The 22,156-nt window shown below is 55.0% G+C and overlaps 1 protein-coding gene across 5 annotated transcripts; it reads right to left on the bottom strand.

The window, feature by feature from the left end:
* Positions 1-953: 953 nt before the first annotated feature.
* Positions 954-21,738, bottom strand: LOC106046723 (bMERB domain-containing protein 1-like). Of its 5 annotated transcripts, none has more exons than XR_010825830.1 (7): positions 21,568-21,738; positions 13,951-14,071; positions 8,139-8,212; positions 4,672-4,786; positions 4,476-4,549; positions 3,887-4,130; positions 954-3,389 (listed from the first exon to the last, which is right to left on the bottom strand). XR_010825830.1 is itself a non-coding variant. In XM_066979993.1 (7 exons), exons 1-6 carry the CDS (start codon positions 21,629-21,631, stop codon positions 3,746-3,748), a joined length of 567 nt encoding a protein of 188 aa, XP_066836094.1. In that variant the 5' UTR covers positions 21,632-21,734; the 3' UTR covers positions 954-3,389; positions 3,713-3,745. The 5 variants fall into 5 exon arrangements, 4 of the variants coding, with proteins under 4 accessions (XP_066836094.1, XP_066836093.1, XP_066836091.1 ...); XM_066979993.1 differs by lacking the exon at positions 3,887-4,130 and adding an exon at positions 3,713-3,864 and having other exon boundaries at positions 21,568-21,734; XM_066979992.1 differs by lacking the exon at positions 3,887-4,130 and adding an exon at positions 3,705-3,864 and having other exon boundaries at positions 21,568-21,734.
* Between the last annotated feature and the right edge of the window lie 418 nt (positions 21,739-22,156).

Consider the following 22,156-nt stretch of genomic DNA (forward strand, 5'->3'; position numbering starts at 1 on the left):
CTGGCTTGCTAACCCCCTAATTAGCACTCACCCAGGACTTGGCGTGCCAAGCACCAGTGGGTGCCAGGTGGCAGACGTGAAAGCCATTAAACACAAATTAGAGCATTGTTTCTGCACATACGGTTTTCAGCTGCCTGATCCAAGAGAGGGTGTGGGTGCCGGAGCTGCCTGGCCCCCTCTCAGCAGTCGCTGGCACCAAAGCACACGTCGTGTCCGTGGGTGACCCTGAGCTTCCCTGGTGCTACGCATCTGCAGCGATGCACAGAGGCTGTCCTGCTCTCTGCACCCAGCCCCTCTCCCACCTCCCCAGCACGGCCACTACGAGGTGCTTCTCCTGTTCTTGACTCACTGAGGACAGGAAACACCAAAATCCATGAGAACCTACAGTTTGCAGGCCCTCTCCTCTTCCAGAGAGCACCTTGGGGGGGAGGCAGGAGGGAACAAGCTGGGGGCCAGGAGGAGAGCTGGTGCAGCCAGATCCCTTCAGAGATCCACTGAGCCAAGCATCACGTGTAGGAGACCCTTGATGTGCCACAACCCATCCACAAATGGTACCACTGAGGCTTGGCGAGGACAGAAGACCTGTGTCAGTGAATAAATGAATAAATACACCAAAACAGTGCAGAGCTCCGCATGCTAAAGGATATTAACCCAGTGCAGAGTTCTGAGTGCTCACAGAGATGTGAGGATATTCACCCAGAAAGGAAGTCTCCTGCCTTTCCAAAGACTTTTCAGCCTGACCCAACAGTGAAATGGTAGGTCACCAGCCAGAAAGGGAAGGGTCAGATATCTTACTGCTGCGGCATGGGATGCTCTGTCCTGCAATACCAGGGAGCTCCAAAACCCAGCCTGATTTTTCGGGACCTTCTTCCTGTTCCACTCCAACTGCCCTGCTGCAACACTGCCTAAAGTATGTCTGCAAAGGCCCCAAGCAGGAGAAGATATTTACAAGCCAAGCTTCCAACAGACATTTATTTGTTTGGGTTGAAATCAATGCACATGAACGAGTGTCGCTCCCGTGTGCTGCGCACCTTTGCCATCAGGTAAAACACAGGCCAAATAGGATTGTATGACCAGGACAGCAGCCTGTCTTCCACAACCAGCCACACAAACACAGCCGGCAAACACAGAGCAAAACAGGTCAGGATCCTCCCCGTCTCCTTCCTGGCCATCCTCCCTGCCTGCCCAAGCACTGCACAGCAGCTGAAGTCTGGCTCCTGGGGCCTGGAGGTGTGGAGGTAGGGATGAATTTGGGAACCAAGCAGTGGATCAAGGGCCCTTCCCGGCCTTTGGCTCCCTCTTGGCCCAACAAAACATCCTGGCTCAGGAATTCACCCTTCCCAAGGCCGGGGAAAGGCAAGCACAGTGAGAGGGGTCTTGTAGGCCCTGAGCCATGGGTCTGCGTGGGTCTCAGTGAGCACCCACATTGCTCCACGTCTGGCTGCAGCGCTGCCAGGCACAGCAGCCACGGGACAGGGTCTGGAAGAGCAGAGAGCAAGAGAGGCCCGATCTGTCCCACCAGCTCCAGGCTGGATGCTACTGATGCTGGCCTGTCACTGCTGCTTGAGCAACAGCCTCAGCCGTGTATTGCGGTGCGGAGGCACCTCGTGCTGTTACACCAGGCTGGCAAAGCAGAGGGAAGCTCCCTGCGACCCACTCACTCCTCTGTGATCCTCCCTCCAGCCTGCAGTGGAGCCTCCCCAAAGCAAGGGGAACACCAGGAACCAGCAAGGGGTGGTTGTAGGATGCAGCAGGTCGTTAACAATAAGCAGCACAAAATGTAAGCAGGCTTCAGACTGAGACCATTGAGGTCAGCTCAGAGGAGACCTGAACCAAAGCGGGGTCAAGTTTGCTAGAGACGGCCAGGTACCGTGACAGCCTGCTGGGGCCCTGCACCCCAGCCTGTGAGTGTGCAAAGGGATTGCTTAAGAGCTCGTGGACTTTCATTGCTGCTGGTAAGAACCACATGGAGAGGAGATTGTGCAGGAAGGACAAATGAGTGGAAACCCCCTTTCAAAGGTTAGAGAACTGGGATTTCTGGCAGTGCTGATAGAGAAATGCAGGAGGAACTTGGACCTGCTTGTGACATTGCACCAGGAAGTGTCCCACCTGCGTGGTTTTATAGGGATGAATGTGCTTTCAGGTGCAATGAGAAGAGACAGGTGGGCTGTGACCTCTCTGGCATGGGCACGCTGGCCCCTGGGCCAGGCAGAGGCACCCACCACCTCCAGGCCCACCGGCAAGCTGCAGCAGGGCTGAGCTGAAGGCCTCAGCACTCTGGCCAGAGGGCAGCCCAAGCTCCTGGGCAGCCACCCGAAGGGGAAGCCACCCTAGGCCACCCAGTGAAACCACACCACCCTACAGGGCAGGCAGGGCTGGAGATGTGAGAGGCCTTCACACTCCCTGAGGAGAGCCCCTGTCCTGCTGCAGTGGGTGTAGCAGCTCTGGCTGTGCCGTCTCCACATGGGGATGCTCAGAAGGGACAGCAGGACTGAGACACTGGGTGACCTCGGGGTGCTGTGAGCCCTTCACACAGGACTTAGCTCATGGTGCCAAGACCAGGGGCACTGGATGGGTGCTGGAGGGCAGGGCTGAGTGCCCTCTTGGCAGTGAGGGTGTCTCTCACCTGCTCTTTCCACCTTCCCTGCCACATTTCTAGTCTCCCGTTTGGATTCATCTTCCTTTGCATGTTGCTCTGTTCTTCTGATTTTGTCTCCTTTCCTCTTTTTCTCTAATTTCCTCTTTTTCCTTGGAGCTGAAACTGAACCCAGTAATAGCGAGGTGGGGAAAGCAGATCATCTGCCTGTAGTTCAACACACTACAGCTGCACTCAGGTGAAAACATCACAAGAACTACAAGAATTAGCCCTTCATTCAGCTGGCTCAGGGGACTGCCCTTCCCACTTCCCACAGATCTACCCAGAGCCACAGGGGACTTGGCAACAACATCAAGGCAAACACAACAAACCCCAGACCAGAGACATTCCCCACAAAGAGTCCTTAGGAACCATCCCACAGAGACTCACAAGTTGGTACAAGGCCAAGGATGAGATCTGTGGCAACAGCGTGTCTTGGATGGTGGAGCACAATGTTCTCCAAAGGTTAGCTCCGAGTGCTTGTTTTATTACTCTGGCAGGTGCAGAACCTCTTTGTTGTGGGCTCACTGCTGCACACACCTCTGCCAAGCTGAGCTCAGGTGGGATTCAGTGTTTGTTGATGTCATGGAGGAGACGACCATTGACGTGGCACCAAGGAGACATGCCATCATTCAAGCTTGCACCAGCCCACTTGGAAAGTCTCTTCAGTGGCGGTGCTGCAGTGGGAAGCATGAATAATGACGGGAGGTTGAAACTCTCGGAGGACAGCAGATAGTGGACTCTGGCTGGAGACCTGGGGAGAAAAGGAAAGAAACAGGAAACCATGGGTTGCAACCACATTATTCCCTTCATGCTTCTCTCCATCTCCTCGGCCTCCTCCCAGCCATCACCACTGCTGCCTCCCTTCCAGCCCCTTTCAGGACACAGTGGGGCTCTGGCATCTTTCCCCAGTGACTGCCCCATAGAGCAGGGCTGCAGCCTGGTGGTCCCTCGCACCCCGTTCCTGCTGTGCCAGGAGCCCTGTGTCCCATATATCAGCGCTCACCCACCCTGTACGGGCAGCCCCAGTACCCCAAGGAACCCCTGTCACCCAGCCCGGGAGGCGTACACTACCACGGTCATGTCCTGTGCAGAGGAGCTGGGGACTGGCTACATGATGGAGCAGGTGAAGCCACAGCACTCCTTGAGCAGCGTGAGGCCTGTCTTGGTCATATACGGAGCGGAGGTTTGCTGCCCCCTGGAAGTCATTTTTTTCTCTTTGACAGGAGCTATGGAGAGAGGCATTGTTACCTTTAGGGTTCGTGTGTGCTTGCTGACAAGGGCACAGGCCCATTGCTTCTTCCGAGAGCTCCTCTCAGGGCTGTGGTGCTGTCCCTCCTCACGCAGAGGCACTGGGACCCCAGGCAGGAGATGCCCACCACGCTGGGGAGGTGTTCCTCCAGCAGTGATGGAGGCACAGGGAAGGGTGGCCTGCCACCAGAGGCCATGAAGAGAGGACGGCTGGATGGATACCGTGACTTGTGACCTCAGCTAACTGTGTGATGAAATGGAAGGGGATGGTTAGAAAAGGTCAGATGAAGTACATGAACCATGAAAGGACACCCACTTGTCCCAGCTCTCATAGGACATGGTGGCTGAGAAGTGCCAGGAGGGTATATGGAAGCACAGCATCTCTACTGATTTGTGATATTTCCACAATATGATCTCAAACACCAGCACCCCAAAGTTGCCATTTCCCCACACCCTCCTCCAGCAACAGACGGCCTCCAGATAAGCTCGCCCTACAAAGAGCAATGAAATCTTGTGAACAAAGTGCTTAGTGAAGGGAGAAACTGGCAGGGAGGTTCAATGGGAGGAATAAAACTCATCGGCCACCTACTTGCTTTCTGGAGGTAGCTTTTGGAGAGCTTACTTTGCAGGAATTCTGCCATTTCCTTGTCTTCTTCTCTCTCCCTGTGATAAAGAGATTGGTGAGCACCTGGGAAATGAGCAGCGAGGCATCTGGCAAGGCATAACGCCGATCTAAGGACAGATTGCACCGTCCTCATTGCAAGGAATAAATTGTACCCAGCTACCTGAGCCTCTCAAACTCCACATCATCCACCAGAAAATCCCGAGTTTCCACAAGCTTGTGTATCTGCTGCACCAGCTCCTCCTCCCTCTGCTTCTCCTCGTTGGACTTCTCGGTCTCTGCAGCACAAGGAGCACATTTCACATACCAGCGGTAGTCATCCCTCCCGTGCCAAGGCCAAGCTTGCTCTGCTACACTTGGGAGCAGATATGAGAGTGGGGGAAAAAAACAACCCAAAGTGCCTGGACCCAGATACAGGCTGCTAAATAAGCGACAACCTCATCTCAAACCACCTGGGTCTGGTGTCATCAAACTTTGGATTTTGGGCTTCTCCCCAGAATTCCACGGGGATGAGCATTGCAAGATGCAACTGGGAGCTTCACAAGGCAGAGGAAGGGTCCCCAAGCAAAGTGGCTTCACTGGTGGGACAGCATGGCTCTCTAGGGGTCAGTGCTGAAGAGGGTGGGCACCTGGTCCCAAGGTGCACAGAAATGTCAGATGGAGATGTCATCCTTCTGCCAGGATGTGCTTAGCCCACATTTCCCCTGTCAGCACACCCAACTATGGTCTTAGCCTGCAGAGACCCCACCCGGCTGCCACTCAGCCAGGTCCTTGAGAAACCAGCCAGGGATCCAAGTGACTCAAAAACAGAAGGGGGGAATTATCAACAATGCCCATGTGCTCTGGGAACATGTTGCACCACTATCCCATATAGAGAAAGACATGAAAACAAACACGATCCACTGCTTTTCATAGCCTTATTCCCTGCTGAGCACCGTCCCTGTGATCTTACCCAGTGTATCTGACCTTTAAAAACACTGTCAGCTTACATGGGCTCCATCCACCCCCAATGACAAGGATGACCGCAAGTGTCTGCCAGGCTATTTTGAATGTCCTAGCCCTGGTTGTCACCTGCACCCCCAGACTGACCTAACTTAAGCACTTGTGCCACGTATCTTTGGGCAGTGAGTTAGTGAAGACCCAGGAAACTCTCACATCACTGTGATGTCATGTTCTATATAAATTGGTACATACTGGCAAGCAGGATATGTGGAGATCTTTGGGGATTGGGCTAGATGACCTTTAAAGGTTCCTTCCAACCCAAACCACTCTATGATTCTATAAGATGATAGAGGAGTGTTAAATCTAAATGGAGAGCTACCTTGGGAGGAAATTGTGACTGTCTGTGCTGCAGCTATTTAACACCATTTCTGAATTCAGCAGCCAGCTCCAAAATCAATCCAGCACACGATGGATCAATCTCCAGTTTTCCTTCAGCTAAATAAAAATGCAGCAAAATTCACAGTATGGAGCGAACCCTGTCAGCGGGGTCTCAGCAGTTACATAAACTGTGTATTGATTTGTAGTTTAAAGTCTGCTATGTACTGATGGAAGGTGCTGCTGTGGGGGTCTGAGTAGAAGGAATTCATTATCATCATGTTGTTGGGAACACCCCCAGAAAACAAAGGCTTCTCCTCCAATTGTGGTTTTGTGCAGGGAGTGAGCTCGAGCTCCCCGGCAGAAAAACCTGATCTGGGACACAGACACAGGTCCTTCACCATGAAGAGTTAATGGAAAGTCACAGGGCCATGGCCACAGCCTCTGGCAGCAGCTCCCACCTGTCTGGTAGGAATTGAAGCACTTTATGGTGTCATTAGGATGCTGTTAAAATCAGAAACATCAGGCTGGCCACAAACATATCGGCTTAGTTGGAGTTCGTTAGCAGTCTGCATTCCTGAGTTAGAGCATGTCAGAGTTAACCCACTGTACAAACGCTGCACCTTTTTTTCCAACCTGCTGATGTCAGAGTCCATCATGACCACGGTATCTCTCTGAATTATTAAAGGCAGTTTGGTCTGGTGAGATTTCATGCCACAGGTCTGGCTGAGCTCTGAGTAAGCACTGACGTCTTTGAATCCTTCTCTGAACCAAACCTCAACACCCATTTTTATGAGTGATCTGCTGCTACAGTCTCACAAAGCCAGCAATTTGCAGGATTTTTCCAGCACAGCCTGATCTGAGCCAAGTTATAAAGAAGGCAAAAAGAGCATCCTTCATGTAAGCAGCATTCCTGCTTCAGCTGAATCTGGGAACACTGAAAAGACTTGAAAATTAAAGACCAAAGCATATGAAGGAAAGCCAGCCACATTCCTCAATCTTCAGAAAACAACAAGTTTAATTCTGTTCCTAAACTAGCATTTAAGTCAAGCCTTAATTTACAAACTAGAAGCTGTTTGAATTAAAAATCCCTACGAGATGTGGGTCTACATTTCTCATGCAGCTCCTGTCTTCATGGCAGAATCTTCCCCCCCCCCCCCAGCCTGAACCTCCCTCTGATGCGGCCAGGTTGTATTAATCTGACCAAGACCTGCATATTAAGCAGCAGTTGGGCTCTAACCTGCCTCAGTCTGTGTGCTGGTGTTTCACAAACACACACAGCATAGCGACACTACGGCAGCAGAGAAGGTCTCTGCCACCCTTGGCTTGGGGATAACCTCGGGCGCAGACCCGCTGAGCTGAGCTGCTCTGGGAAGCAGATGTGCAGAGCTGGACCCAGGCATCGCCCCCTGCTACCCACTCCGTGGTCTCAGTGAGCACAGCATCTTCAGCGAGGTACCTGTGGTGGAAGTAACCGAGGTCCGGATCTTAAGGCTCGCATGAGTACAAATAAGCAGGGACCTGACTCCCACCTGGTCCTGAAAACACAGCCAGAGCCCTTCCTGGGGCTGCATGGGGGTGTCCTGGGCGGTATCACAGCTTTATGAACAGCGATGGCAATAGCGTGTGGGGAAGCCCTTCTTGTTCTTTCTCATTCGAACCTGGAGTTGTTTGGTGTGTGCTTTCATTAAAGTATTTTGGCTGAAGGGGATCCTTTAGAGAGCTGAGATTTGGCCACAGAAGGGCAGGGCAGGTCTGGCTGTGACAGGGACACCCAGCACCCACCTTACCCTGGCTGCAACCAGAAGCCCTGCCCTGGCAGATGTTGCCCTCTGCCCTGCTGCTGACAGACATCTCTGACATGGTCACAGCATCAATTCATTGCTTTCCATGCTCTTGAGGCCTCTGAAGGCCTCTCTCATCCCGCTGCCTCCAAGGTGCGGTCTCACAATGTCCCCTGCTTCTCCCCTCAACTCACCCAAGCCATGTTCTCGGTGGATGCGGCAGGTCCCACCATTCACTGGAACTTAACTCAACCCTTCCCTGTCTTCCCCCTCTACCAGGCCCATGCTGCTCCTCAGAGGCCTCATATTTCTTCCCCTTGTGTTTCCTCTGCTGTCCGCCCAGGCCTGGACGAGGTCTCCCTGTCCCGAGAAAGACCTCGGGTCAGACCCAAGGAGCCACGTTCCTGCTGCTTATGCAGCAGCAGCATCTCAAGGGAGGACCTGGTGAAAAGCTTCTTGCATTTCATGGCAATCTTTCTGCTGAGTGCAGAGGCAGGGTGCAGCTCTTTGAAGTTTTACAAAGCCTTACCTGGAAGGGCTATCAGTTTTTGAAGCTCCTTTTTCAGCCGACTGATTTCTTTGCAAAGCTGAATGTCATCCATCCTGCAGAGACACGAATGAAACCACTGAGGGAAACGCTGGGAGAGGAAAGGTGTAAAACATCCAGAGCAAAACCCAACACATGCCCTCAGTGCCCATGGTGGGGAGCGCAGATCTACCTGCCTTCCCATGGGAATCGGCAGCCACTTCATCTCAGAGCTGCTTTTGCAGCTAAATGGGTTGTGTCACCGGCTGTTGGCAAAGCAAAAGTTTTGTCACTCTAATGACAATGATACCTTATTAAAACCTGGCACATGCAATAGCAGCTGTGTTTCTTCTCCAAAAAAAAAATTACATTCCTTAAATAGCAAAATCCAAAAGCAAAGGGAAACTGCCACCACCGAAAAAAGTCTGACACTTTAATACTGGCTTTCTGCAGAAATGAAAAAAAAGAGTCAGAAAAATGAAATACAACACAGGGGAAAAGTGTGCAAACTTTGCAGGTGCCCGCTGAGGAGCAAGGTCATTTCAACAAGAGAAAAGGTACCTGCTGAAGCCGTGGGCAATGAAATCATCTCACACCAGCAGCAATACACCAAGAAGGACAAGCCCAAGGAGGCACCAAGCTTAGCTCAGGTGTCAGCGGCAGGGTGGCACACACTGTGCTGGGGCAGCGTGGTGATGCCCGGGGAGGAGGAGGAAGCACCATGGATGCTCAGCCATCCCCAAAGGTACACCAGTGTGAGTGCAGCTAGTGGGGAAGGCTTAACCCAGTTTACTCATTATCACAAAAAGAATCACATGCTTGTGCCCTCACTGAAGCCCCACTTAGACAAGATCGAGGAATGATGATGTCTGGCCACAGTGAACTTTAATGCCTCAGTTTGAAGGGTTTTGTGCACTCTCCAACGGTGAAGGAAATCCCAACAGCTGACAGTGCTCATGGCTGAGACCTCCCTCTACCATGAATCAAGCCACCCTCGAGCATCTCCCTGGGTAGGTGACACCGGAAGGTGAGAGAAGTCACAACCCCAATAACCAAGTGCTGCCCCTGGTTCGTCGCTGTGCTCCCCACCACTCTCCTGCCAGCAGCCTCTAGCATTAGAGCTCTCCTTGCTTTGTTCGAGGTCCTTTCCTCCAAGTCCTCCTGCCTTCTGCCAGCAGCTCATACGGAGAGTGAGCAGTGATGCAAGGGCCACCAAGCCCCATCTGCCTCCCTCCAGTCTCCAGCACTGCATCAGCCTGGGGCTGGCCAAGGCCAGCCACATCTCCAACAAAAGCATGATGAGACTGACCCATCTGACACTTCTGCTCCTGCTCTGAGCCCTCCCTGAACACCTCTCACATTATCCCTCACTGGGAGGACTGGGAAAAGTCAAAGTTGCATCCCGAGCCTCAGCACTGTCTGCCCAGCTGGCAGCTGCTAAAGCAGCTTCTCCTCGGCACTGAGGCACCCAGGAAGCAAAGATCCCTAATCAGGGGATTTGGGCCACTGGCTCATTTGAAATCAAGGAATCTGACAACCCATTTGTTTTTTTTACCTTGACAGAGACTCTGTATGTCCTCCTGAACCCTACCAAGCACCCCAGCATCTTAGCATGAGCTTCGCAAGGTCATCCAAGACCTGAAGGCAGGAGAACTCGCCCCATGGATGCTGTGCAGGGCGCATGGCAAAACATCCATCCTGGAAGAGCTCAGCTGAGATTTTTAGGAAGCTCCACATCTGTGAGTGATGAGAAACCCTAAAACACGATTTGTGTCTACAGATAATACACAGTCGACTCACGAGCTGGTGCCACCTTGAACAGATGTTCCTTCGTTATTAAAAGCCCTGCCTGCACCTTCAGTAATCCTGCTGGCCCTTCCACTGAGTCACGCCGTCCACCCAGTCTGATATGAGTCACACTGGAGCTACTCGAAGCTGCAGCTTTGTCAGCTGTGCCGAGGACACCAGAAATATTAATTAGAGAAAGGAAAACGAACAGACTGATGAAGAGGGACCCCGTGTGATATCGCTGTAGGAGGAGAATATCCCAGGCGGAGGAAGTCTTTCCTCTTGGCTCTGTTATTCCCTTGCCCCATCTGACAGTGTCTTCATTTGTTTGCAGACTGCACTGAGCAGGTCCACCAATGCCAACGGCTGGCAGCTGTGTGGGGAGAAGAGGGGGGTCTGTCTGTCCTCGTATCACCTGCTCCTCGTGCCTTGGTGGCTGAGCCCTGAGCTTGTGTGAAGAGCATGAGCAGGAGGGCTGCAGAAGACACATGGGCAACTGGCTGATTGCCGGTGATAGACTTATTAAAATTAAAATAAAGAGTCAAATGATAACTGAAATATTAAAATTAAAATCGAATTAAATCATTTGAAAACTGATAATAAAAGTAATGAACGGGCACTAATAAAAATTGTCATTTCAATAAAACTTGGGAGAGATTGCAAAGCCAAGCAGCCAGGAGGCTGCTGCTGGAGCTGGGATTATTTCTGCCACCTGAGATAACGTTGCAGCATCAGCCACGGTTGTGCTGCCCCGCCTGGCTCTGGGATTGGAGCAGGTCACTCCTGCACGGAGTAGTTGAGGTGCGAAGCTGCACCTCTCGTAGGAAATTCAGACCTTTCTTTTGCCCTGTAAAGGGAGAAATACCGGGAGTGTCATTGTTTTCCTCAGCACAGACATCTCAGAAATGTTGGAACGTTTTAGGTTGACATCTCCAGCAAGAAGAAAACAGTGATCCCTACGGACTGACTAGACGAGTCACATCTCTGCTTGGTGGCACACCAACGGAGATGTCCGTCTCCCTGAGCCCTGCAGTCCAACTGATCCTATTTTTTCCTCCCATTGGGAAAAAATCCCCACTGCAGCCCCACATCCCCATCCTGTCTAAACCCGTCGTGCAGAAGCCAGACCTGGGAGTTCCCTTGTCCCCAGCAGTGACTCCCAGCTGCTCAGACATGCAATTGTGGTGCCTCCAAAAACTTCCCAGTGATGAATTTTGCAGCTGTACCCACCCCAGGACATAGAAAACAAATAACGGGATAAGGAAAACCAAGAGCTGTGAGTTTTGACAGCACCTGTGAGATTTAGGTACTGGTTGCCATGGAAAGCATTTAAGTACTTCACTTTTTATGACTTCCAAAAATCCTTTTCAGCAATAGATTTGGGACGAACTGTGCTGATCCCTCACAGAGGTCATCACTCCAAATCTGAGCCACGAGACCACAGCCCAGCTCATGGCTACCGCAGGCAGCGGGTTTACACGGGCACTGCCAGGCTCCTGTCATCCTTGTGGTGCAGGCACCAGCAGAGACCCAAACACATTAAAACAGCAGCATGTCAAGTGCTGCAGCCCAGTAAATACAGTTTTTTTGCAATTACCATCAAAAAATCCCAGGTTTTGGGCTGACCTGACAGCATGGGAGTTCAGAACTGGGCTGACTATAGCAAGTTAGTGATATAAAAAAACATAATCAATTCAGACCACGAATGCCAGTATCATTGCAATTCAAATCATAACTGCTTGTTGAATTTTGATTTGGATCATTGAGATTTTAATGAGGCCGACAAATAACATCTCACTTCCATGTGCGTGGCATGTTCGCTCTTTGCCCACACCAGGACTTTGAGGGTTGCCCCAGGGCAGTGCAGGGAGCTGGGAGCCCCATTTCCATGGGTCTGACCCGGCTTTCTGCAGCCCTGAGCTGACCCAGGGCATGGCCCCCATCATGTTCCTGGCTCAGAGGTGTCTTGGCCAAGCGCCCTGCTTTACCTCTCGCTGATGGCATGCAGGTCTTTGCAAGCTGGAGACCGCATGCATGATATGCAGAGCTGTGCTGGGAGCGCCGACTGTTTATCTCACGCTGCAGTGAGCCTTCCAGCCCCTTGGATCTTTGCTTTTTTTCTCGGCTGCCTCCCAGTCGCCTCTGCCCGCTAAGCCAGAGTCAGGACTGCAGACCCCAGTGGCCCCAGAGGGGCTGTGCAGCTTTGTCGCAGCTTTGCTTCATGAGCTTTTCTCTTGTGGCCAACTCTCTTCGTCAAACTGGCTTTATTTCTGCCTTTTCGGTAAAGCTCTCGACACAGTTTCTCATAAGATCCTACTGGACAAAATGTCCAGCATGCAGCTAGACAAAAACATCACACGATGGGTGAATAACTGGCTGACGGGCAGGGCTCAAAGGGTTGTGGTAAATGGGCAGCCTGTCACCTGTGGGGTCCCCCAGGGCTCCATTTTAGGGCCAGTCCTCTTCAATGCTTTTATAAACGATTTGGATGTAGGACTGGAAGGTGTTTTGAGAAAATTTGCTGATGACACTAAACTTGGAGTTGTGGACTCTTTTGAGGGTGGAAAGGCCTTGCAGAGAGATCTGGACAGATTGGAGAGCTGGGCGATCACCAACCACATGAAGTTTAACAAAAGCAAGTGCCGGGTCATGCACATGGGACGGGGCAACCCTGGCTATACGTACAGACTGGGCGACGAGACGCTGGAGAGCAGCCCCGCAGAGAGGGATCTGGGGGTTGTGGGTGACAGCAAGTTGAATATGAGCCAGCAGTGTGCCCTGGCAGCCAGGAGGGCCAACCGTACCCCAGGGTGCATCGAGCACGGCATCGTTAGTCGGTTGAGGGGAGTGATTGTCCAGCTCTACTCTGCGCTGGTGCGGCCTCACCTCGAGTACTGTGTGCAGTTCTGGGCACCACAGTACAAAAAGGATGTGAAACTATTGGAGAGCGTCCAGAGGAGGGCTACAAAGATGGTGAAGGGCCTAGAGGGGAAGAAGTATGAGGAGCGGCTGAGGTCACTTGGCCTGTTCAGCCTCGAAAAGAGGAGGCTGAGGGGAGACCTCATCGTGGCCTACAGCTTCCTCACGAGGGGGAGTGGAAGGGCAGGCACCGATCTGTTCTCTTTAGTGACCAGCAATAGGACCCGCGGGAATGGTGTCAAGCTGCGACAGGGGAGGTTCAGGCTGGATATCAGGAAGAGGTTCTTCACCGAGAGGGTTGTTGCGCAGTGGAACAGGCTCCCCAGGGACACTGTCAGGGCACCAAGCCTGTCGGAGTTTAAGAAGCATTTGGACTGTGCTCTTAGTCATATGGTCTGAATTGCTGGGTAGACAGGAGCTGGACTCGATGATCCTTATGGGTCCCTTCCAACTCCGGTTATTCATGATTCTGTGATTCTTTTTGTCAGGGTCACTTTGATCTTGGCACTCTGTGCACCCAGATTCTCTGTGTTGATACTCCAAAAGGGAAGAGCTCAGTGGAGACCATTGTGCCAATAACCTGGAGTGTGGGTAAGTCAGTCCTTCTCCTCCCACACCATAGCAGATACCAATATATATCCTGAGAGAATGTTCCTCATCACCCTCAGTCACTGCAGCACAGTGACTATTGATTGCCTTAAATATGAAAGGCATCCAAAATTTTACTCCAAAACTGTTCTGACTATTGCTGTGAGCCCTGGAGAAAACCCTTCCCTCCACATTTGGCTGCAAAGGCTGTGCTGGGAATGAGGGACCGAAGACACATCGGAGCTGGGAGGATGCATAACGCTGCAGCGTGGGGACAGTAAACTGTGGGCGCATGGCTGTTCAACAGCCAGAGATCTGCGCGCTGGGGCAAAGCAGTATCTTCAGAGAGCAGCAATGAGCCACCAAACCTCGGGTCCCTTCCCAATCCCAGCCCAAGAGCTGAGCATGAACCTGCTGAGAAGATGGGGTGCTCATGGTGGAACACAGGCATGTTTTAGCTTGGTTAAACCCATGCCATCAACTCGGTTTGCATAGAAATAGGCTGGCTCCCAGCACTCACATGTATCGCAGCTCCGACTCCCTCCTCACCAGGATCTCCCTGATCCTCTCGATTTTGAAGAGCTCCCCTTCAATGTCATCGATGGTGGTGGTGGAGTCGGCCATGGAAACAATTTCATCCTCTGTAAAGGAAAACAGAGCCACATCAGCCAGCAGCTGACATTTAAGGTGCTGAGGACGATGGGGTTTCCCAGACCCCCTGCAAACACCAGACAGCATCACCAGTAAGCATGTGCAGTTTTAAGCTCTTTTCCAGGTTGCTGCTGCAAGAGGAAACAGCCCGACATGTTCATGGAAAGAGCACTTGGGGAAACAGTCAGGAAAGGGATGTCACTGACTCAGGACAAGAGGCAAAAACATCACAGCAAATTGTGGGAAAAAGAGGCTCTCATATTTTAGAAGAGTGCGGTGGCAAGCTGAGGGATGGGCAGGATGAGAGTCCAGCAGGCATCATCCTGCTCTGACCACCAGCTCTGCCTCCACCCATGTCCCACCGATGTCCCACTGATTCACGCAGTGCCTGCGAGCCTGCACAGCCTGCATCAACCCCCAGCCTGTTTTAAGGGATAGATGAGGCCAGCTCCCAGCTCCCTGCCAGTCTGGCTCTCAGCATCATGTCACCGAGCTTGTTATCAGTGACGTGCAGCAGCGCATTCATCACACGCAGGCTAATCTGGCTCTCCTGCGATGTACACGCAGCACAGGTCAGGGAGGGGGGGGCTCAGCAGCTACAGCAAGGCCAGGCTATGAGACAACATTAACAATCATACACATCAGGGGAAAATTGTGCTTCCTTTGGATCTCCACAGTGCACATCTCTGCTGCGAGACTTTGCCTTTCTGCAGCCCTGCGACTTCGCCCATGCAGGGCAGGAAGAGATCAGTACAAAGGCACAAGGCAAAGCACCCCGCACTCACTGGTCCTCTGCCCCCAAAACTGCTGGAGAAATTGTTCCCAGAGTGAGGCATGTTTCCAAGGCTGCTGGTGGAGAAGGTTTAATAGTGGAAATATGAATAGTTTAGGTTAGCATAACTGGCTTGGGGAACAGTTCTCTTCCCTTTCAGGCTTAGAAACTAATGAGGATTACTCGGAGAATGCCTCCCTCTCCAGCAGCCATCCAGGCCACTTTCAGCCAACACCAGCATGACAAATCCTCAGTCATTCCCCATCCTAAACTCTTGGGATGCTCCTAGGAGACAGCGCCTGCTCAGGACAGACCAAAGGATACGTGAGCTGGACACAGCGTGGGGCTGGATGCGCTGCCTCCCATCAGCTCTTGCCTCTGCTGCAAACAAGCCCAGGACCCCCCCCCAAGTCCCCGGCCTGGTTTCCATCGGCCTGAAGGGGTTGCTAAGGGACCGGACTGGGGTTGCTACGGGACCAGGGATGTGGTTGCTACAGGACCGGGCTGCTGTTGCTAGGGGACAGGACCTCGGTTGCTAAGGGACCGGGATGCTGAGCTCCCATCCCGAGCATCCCGCTGCACTGCCACCCCGCAGCGCCTCGCGGCTGCACCCGGGCACGGGCAGGGGGCTGGTGGCAGTGCTCACACCTCCCTGTATGTGTGCCCTGCTCACACGTCCCTGTATATGCACCCTGCTCACAGCTCCCTGTATGTGCCCTGCTCACACCTCCCTGTATGCGCCCTGCTCACACCTCCCTGTATGTGCCCTGCTCACACCTCCCTGTATGTGTGCCCTGCTCACACCTCCCTGTATGCGCCCTGCTCACACCTCCCTGTATGCGTGCCCTGCTCACACCTCCCTGTATGTGTGCCCTGCTCACACCTCCCTGTATGTGCCCTGCTCACACCTCCCTGTATGTGTGCCCTGCTCACACCTCCCTGTATGCGCCCTGCTCACACCTCCCTGTATGTGCACCCTGCTCACACCTCCCTGTATATGCACCCTGCTCACACCTCCCTGCAGGTGTGCCCTGCTCACACCTCCCTGTATGTGTGCCCTGCTCACACCTCCCTGAAGGTGTGCCCTGCTCACACCTCTCTGTATGCGTGCCCGGCTCACACCTCCCTGTATGTGTGCCCTGCTCACACCTCCCTGTATATGTGCCCTGCTCACACCTCCCTGTATGTGTGCCCTGCTCACACGTCCCTGTATGTGTGCCCTGCTCACACCTCCCTGTATGTGCCCTGCTCACACCTCCCTGTATGTGCCCTGCTCACACCTCCCTGTATGTGTGCCCTGCTCACACCTCCCTGTATGTGTGCCCTGCTCACACCTCCCTGTATGTGTGCCCTGCTCACACCTCCCTGTATGTGCCCTGCTCACACCTCCCTGTATGTGTGCCCTGCTCACACCTCCCTGTATGTGTGCCCTGCTCACACCTCCCTGTATATGTGCCCTGCTCACACCTCCCTGTATGTGCCCTGCTCACACCTCCCTGTATGCGTGCCCTGCTCACACCTCCCTGTATATGTGCCCTGCTCGCACCTCCCTGTATATGTGCCCTGCTCGCACCTCCCTGTATGCGTGCCCTGCTCACACCTCCCTGTATGTGCCCTGCTCACACCTCCCTGTATGTGTGCCCTGCTCACACCTCCCTGTATGTGTGCCCTGCTCACACCTCCCTGTATGTGTGCCCTGCTCACACCTCCCTGTATGTGCCCTGCTCACACCTCTCTGTATGTGTGCCCTGCTCACACCTCCCTGTATATGTGCCCTGCTCACACCTCCCTGTATGTGTGCCCTGCTCACACCTCCCTGTATGTGTGCCCTGCTCACACCTCCCTGTATGTGCCCTGCTCACACCTCCCTGTATGTGTGCCCTGCTCACACCTCCCTGTATGTGCCCTGCTCACACCTCCCTGTATGTGCCCTGCTCACACCTCCCTGTATGCGTGCCCTGCTCACACCTCCCTGTATGCGTGCCCTGCTCACACCTCCCTGTATGTGCCCTGCTCGCACCTCCCTGTATGCGTGCCCTGCTCACACCTCCCTGTATGTGCCCTGCTCACACCTCCCTGAAGGTGTGCCCTGCTCACACCTCCCTGTATATGTGCCCTGCTCACACCTCCCTGTATGTGTGCCCTGCTCACACCTCCCTGTATGTGCCCTGCTCACACCTCCCTGAAGGTGTGCCCTGCTCACACCTCCCTGTATATGTGCCCTGCTCACACCTCCCTGTATGTGTGCCCTGCTCACACCTCCCTGTATATGTGCCCTGCTCACACCTCCCTGTATGCGTGCCCGGCTCACACCTCCCTGTATGTGCCCTGCTCACACCTCCCTGAAGGTGTGCCCTGCTCACACCTCCCTGTATGTGCCCTGCTCACACCTCCCTGTATGTGTGCCCTGCTCACACCTCCCTGAAGGTGTGCCCTGCTCACACCTCCCTGTATGTGCCCTGCTCACACCTCCCTGTATGTGTGCCCTGCTCACACCTCCCTGTATGTGCCCTGCTCACACCTCCCTGTATGTGTGCCCTGCTCACACCTCCCTGTATATGTGCCCTGCTCACACCTCCCTGTATGTGTGCCCTGCTCACACCTCCCTGTATGTGCCCTGCTCACACCTCCCTGTATGTGTGCCCTGCTCACACCTCCCTGCAGAAGGCAGCGGACAAGCAGGTAACACACACAGGGTGCAGACCGAACGGCCGCCGTGCACCTGTAGGCAGCCGCTCCCTGGGGCAGCTCCCTGCACTTCGGTGCGGCTCTAGGCCTGTCAGGGAAAAGCTGCATTGCTCCAAGAGTCCCTTCAGTGACCAGGCTGAAATGACAAGGCTGATTGTTTTACAGATGCTCCAGTAAACAAAGACACGAGCTGACTGCAGCTCTCATTAGCCAAGGACAGATCTGAGCCCTGCTCGGAGCACAGGGGTGGGCCCGGCGGAGCGGGACTGTCACTGCTGGCCTGGGTGGGTGGGGGAACCCCCCAGCACAGCTCTGATCACTGGTGGCAGAAGTTCGTGGCTCAGGTCATCAGCCAGCTGCTTCCCACCCACAGCGGTGAGCACAATGGCTTGAAACAGGTGTCAGCATCGCTCCTTCTCCCTTCTCATCCCAGAACCTCATTAGCCGCAGCCGTCCCAGCTGCGGGAATGAACCCTCGCCTGTGCACACGAAGGGAGGAGGAGGCAGTGCTGGGCGATGTCAGCCCACAGGCAGCTGCCCACAGCGGTGAGAGAGCTGCTGGCTCGGCTCGGGCTGGGTTCAAATCAGCAACAAGGGAATTCAGCGTGGCTGGGGACACGGTGCGCAGGAGGAGCTGCCCTCATGCACCCCGCGGTCACATTTCTGTAGGACAGCGGAGGCTGCAGGTCAGGAGTGACTCGTGGGGTGGGGACAAGGGACAGGTCTACGCCATGCAGCAGAGCAATTGTTGCAGGATTTGAGCTGGAAGCTCCCCTTGGTGGTGTGGTTGGGACGGGGCACTCTGTGTCCCTAAGGCAAGACGTGTCCTCAGCACGGCAGGGAAGATCTCACTGGAGCAGTAAGTCCTGGAGAAGAGCTCTAAGCAGGGAGTCGTGTGCCTGGAGCTGCTTAATTCAGGAGGGAGGGCAGCCCCAGGTGAGAGCTCCTGCAAAATGAAGCCCACAACCCTCTGGCAGGATCACCCTCTGCCTCTGCCATTCGGGCCTCCGCCAGCCCCCAACTCTTCCCTCTGCCTCCTTAAAATCTGCCCCAAGCACCTTCTCCCCACCCGTTCTATTTTCAGTGAGGAATGGAGAAAGTCCTCGGGATCAGAAACCCAAAGCTGCTGTTGCTGGGCTTTTTCATAAGGGTGAGGCCCTGCCCAACATCAGCCAATCCTTCACGTTGTTTGGCACCAAGAAAAAACAAGGGCTTGGGAAGCAGGACCGGAGACACTGTGGGGTGCAGGAACACCTGGGCAATGGGAAACAGAGCTAATCTTCTGCACGAGAAACATCCATCAACCCTCACTAGAAACCAGTGAATCCATACAGGCAGCAACCCAAGGGCTAGTGATAGGATACCCTACCCTATAGGAGGCTGATAGGATTAGCTTGCTGGTGGAGACCCCTTCCATCCACCAGCATCTGCCCAGGACCACAGGCGGTCTTGCCAAGAGATGAACATCTGAACAAGGGCAGGGACAGGAGCACAAGATGGGCAAGGAGAGGCTGACAGAAGCAGGTTTGCCCAACCTGAAGGAGAAAAGGTGAAGGGGGATCTCATGGCTGTCCTCAGCTACCTAACGGGAGGAAGCAGAGAAGAGGGACACAGACTCCTTTTGGAGGTGTGCAAAGATCAGGTAAGAGATGGTGAGCACAAGCTGGAACATGGGAGGTTCCAGTTAGACAGCAGGAAAATGTTTCCCTTTCAGGAAACAAGAACTGGGACTGGAGAGGTCAAGGGATCTGATCCTTGGTCCAAGATTCCTTCTGGACAAGGCTGTGAGTGACCTGACCTAAATAAGCCTGCTTTGAGCAGGGAGTTGGACTCCAGATGTCCAGAGTTCCCTCCTGACACAAATTCCTCTGTGATTCCATGTGATGACGTAAGTCTGTGACAAACGAATGGGATTTGCATGGATCTTCTCTGCTAGTGCAGGAGATGCTTTCCCCAGGCAGACGCGGGGGATCCCAAGACCCTGATCCCCCCAGCTACAGGCACAGGCCACACCACAGCTCCCCGCGCAGCCTGGGGCCCCGTGCAGCCTGTGTGATGGCAGCGACTCCATAAAGCCACCGCAGATGGAAGCGTGGACACTCAGAGCTCACGAGGGACTGAAAGCCAGCATGTCCTGCAGACAGCTGAGACAAAGATGTCCCCAGAGGTGGTTTTGCCAAAGCTGAGAATGGGTTTCTAACACCCATTTCTAAGTGCCTGGCACCAGCGAGGGGCTACGGCAGGGGCATTCATTAAACGTGTGTCCAAGCTCACAGTCTGAGTGTCCCTTCAGGGGCGCAGCGGGATGACCATGTGTGCAGCCACGCTGCCCAGCGCCCCTTTGGTCCGGCAGCGGCACCAGGCACAGAAATCAGCCCCACACACAGAAATCAGCCCCACACAAGGAAATCTGCCCCACGCTGCCCAAGCAAAGTGCCCCAACAGGCAGCATTTCCAGCTGGGAAACCAAGTAAGGGGAGAAAGCTTTGATCACAGCTTGGGGATGCTCTGATCATCACGCATGGCCCAGGGGAAGACAGTATCGTTAACGAGGAGTATAATAGCTGGAGACTTTCACTCCGTATGGCTTTGGTGAAAACATTTAGACAGCCAGCAGCAAGTCTGGGATGAGTCACAGCAGCAGCCAGTTCAGGGTTGAGTTGCGAACGATTTATTTCATGATTAAAGTTGGGCGGCTGATCGACAGTGCCCCAAGGAGGGGGGTCAGGGCCCTTTACCTGGGCCACATCCCAAGAGGCCTTTAAGTCAGCTGTGGGTTTTTCCCTGCCATAGAAAGCAGCATGGGCAGGAGGCACTCAGCCCACCAACATCAGCTCTTGCTCTGCAAGTTTGATAACAAGAGCAACCGCAACGTGCTGCCCGTCTCTGGGGCAGCGTTTACAGAGGTGGCACAGTGCTTGTCCCCTGGGGTGCCCGGCAGAGGGACATGAACCTCAAGAACCTGCAGTGCATGGCCAAGCACACCAGTCCTGCAGGACAAGCTCAGACCCCTGCACGCCCTCGCCCAGACACTCTTCTCAGGCAGGAGGAGATGGCGGGGATAAATATTGCTGCTCTGGAAGGCACAAAGGAGAATGATGGACACTTCAGGTAGCTCTCCATGGAGCCGAGCAGCTTCACGGGCAACAACCCCACAGCAGCATCAAGCAAGGTGCTGGAGTTTGCTCCATGCCTCCCTCCATGACTTTGCAGCTGCTTGCCCCTGTCCTGCGGGGTGCAAGGGGCTAACGGGGAGCAGAAAGGGACGGGGAAGGGCAGAGGTTGTGCTGTCCATAGGTTAGGACTACAGCTGGAAGGATGCCCTGGCAGGAGGGCTGCAGCAGCCTCCTTTCTGCAGGGTGCCCACAGCCCAGATGTGCGGGATATCACCTCCCACCCCAAGGCCAGGTTCTATGATTTGGGTGATCCCCCTGGACAGACCCTCCCCCCCACCCCAGGACCACCCCATTTCATTCTGGAGGAACTGGTCAGAACGGGAAAAGGCAGCGAAGGGCAGCGTGGGCACCCAGCCTGCCGGTCACAGCCGTGCCCACAGCCGGGCCTGACAGCAGGGCGGCTCCGCACCTCTCTGGGCAGCACCAGCCGGGTGGGGGGCTCATTCCTCCCTCCACCCTTCGTCCCCTCCAGCCAGCCCTCTGTCCCTCCGTCCTTCCTCCCCTCCAGCCAGCCCTCGGTCCCTCCACCCTCTCTCCCCTCCGTCCTCCCGTCCCTCCAGCCCCTGCTGTCCATCCCTTCTCCCCCAGCCGCCCCTTCCCTCCCTGCAGCCTCCTTCCCCCACTGCTCCCCTCCCTCCCCGTGCACCCCGTCCCCCCGTCCCTGCCCCGTTCCTCCCCCGCCCCATGCCCGGTGGCTCCCTGGGGGCTCCCCCAGCCCGAGCCCCGCTCCCCTTAGGGCCGGTACCGCTGCGGGGCGCCCCGCGGGGCTCCGGTACCCGAGCCCGGGGGGGGAACCGGAGGGGTGCCGGGGGCAGCACCGGAGCCACCCGGGGGAAAGTTTGGAGCTCACCTGGCTCCGGCCAGCGGGTGGACTCGAGCGATCCGTACCGGGGGGGGGTCCGCGTCCCCTCCATGCCGCAGCACGGCGCGGCCCTGCCCGGCCCTGCCCTGCCCGCTCCGCTCCGCTCCGCCGGGCGGGGACGGGGGGGGGCTCCCGCCGCTCCCCCCCGCTCCGCTCCGCTCCGCCGGGGCCGCCGCGCCCCCTGCCGGCCGCCGCCGCCCCCCCGGCCCCGGCCCGGCCCCTGCGGCCCGGCCAGGCCCGGCCCCGCTCCTCGGCCCCACCGCTCAGGGGCTCTCCCCCCTCACAAGGCCGCGGGGTAGGCCCGGCCCCCACCCAGTCCGTCCTTTGTGCGCTCCCCCTCTCCCCTTCCCGCCTCGGAAACAGCCCGTAAAATAAATAAATAAAGGATAAAATAATAAAAGTAGCCCCCCCCCCCCCCCCCGTCACAGCAGTGGGGCTGGAAGGTGCTGCCTGGTGGAGCCCCCGGGCTTGGGGTTCCTGCCAGGAATGGGGATGTGGGGGTGCAGAGCCGGCATGGGGCGTGCTGCGGGGGGATGCGGGGTTCAGCGGGGCCCCTAAAAGCAGGGCGAGGAGGTGG

The sequence above is a fragment of the Anser cygnoides genome, chromosome 19 (genome assembly GCF_040182565.1).
Source record: "Anser cygnoides isolate HZ-2024a breed goose chromosome 19, Taihu_goose_T2T_genome, whole genome shotgun sequence".
NCBI classification, from domain to species: domain Eukaryota; kingdom Metazoa; phylum Chordata; class Aves; order Anseriformes; family Anatidae; genus Anser; species Anser cygnoides.

Bases quoted from the DNA above. Each gene is read 5' to 3' on its own strand.
- LOC106046723 (XM_066979993.1), bottom strand. From the start codon at position 21,631: ATGGAGGGGACGCGGACCCCCCCCCGGTACGGATCGCTCGAGTCCACC. The intron at 14,072-21,567 runs GTGAGCTCCAAA...TTTCCTTTACAG, and splicing joins CACCCGCTGGCCGGAGCCAG to AGGATGAAATTGTTTCCATG. The intron at 4,787-8,138 runs GTAAGGCTTTGT...CTTGTGCTGCAG, and splicing joins AAAACTGATAGCCCTTCCAG to AGACCGAGAAGTCCAACGAG.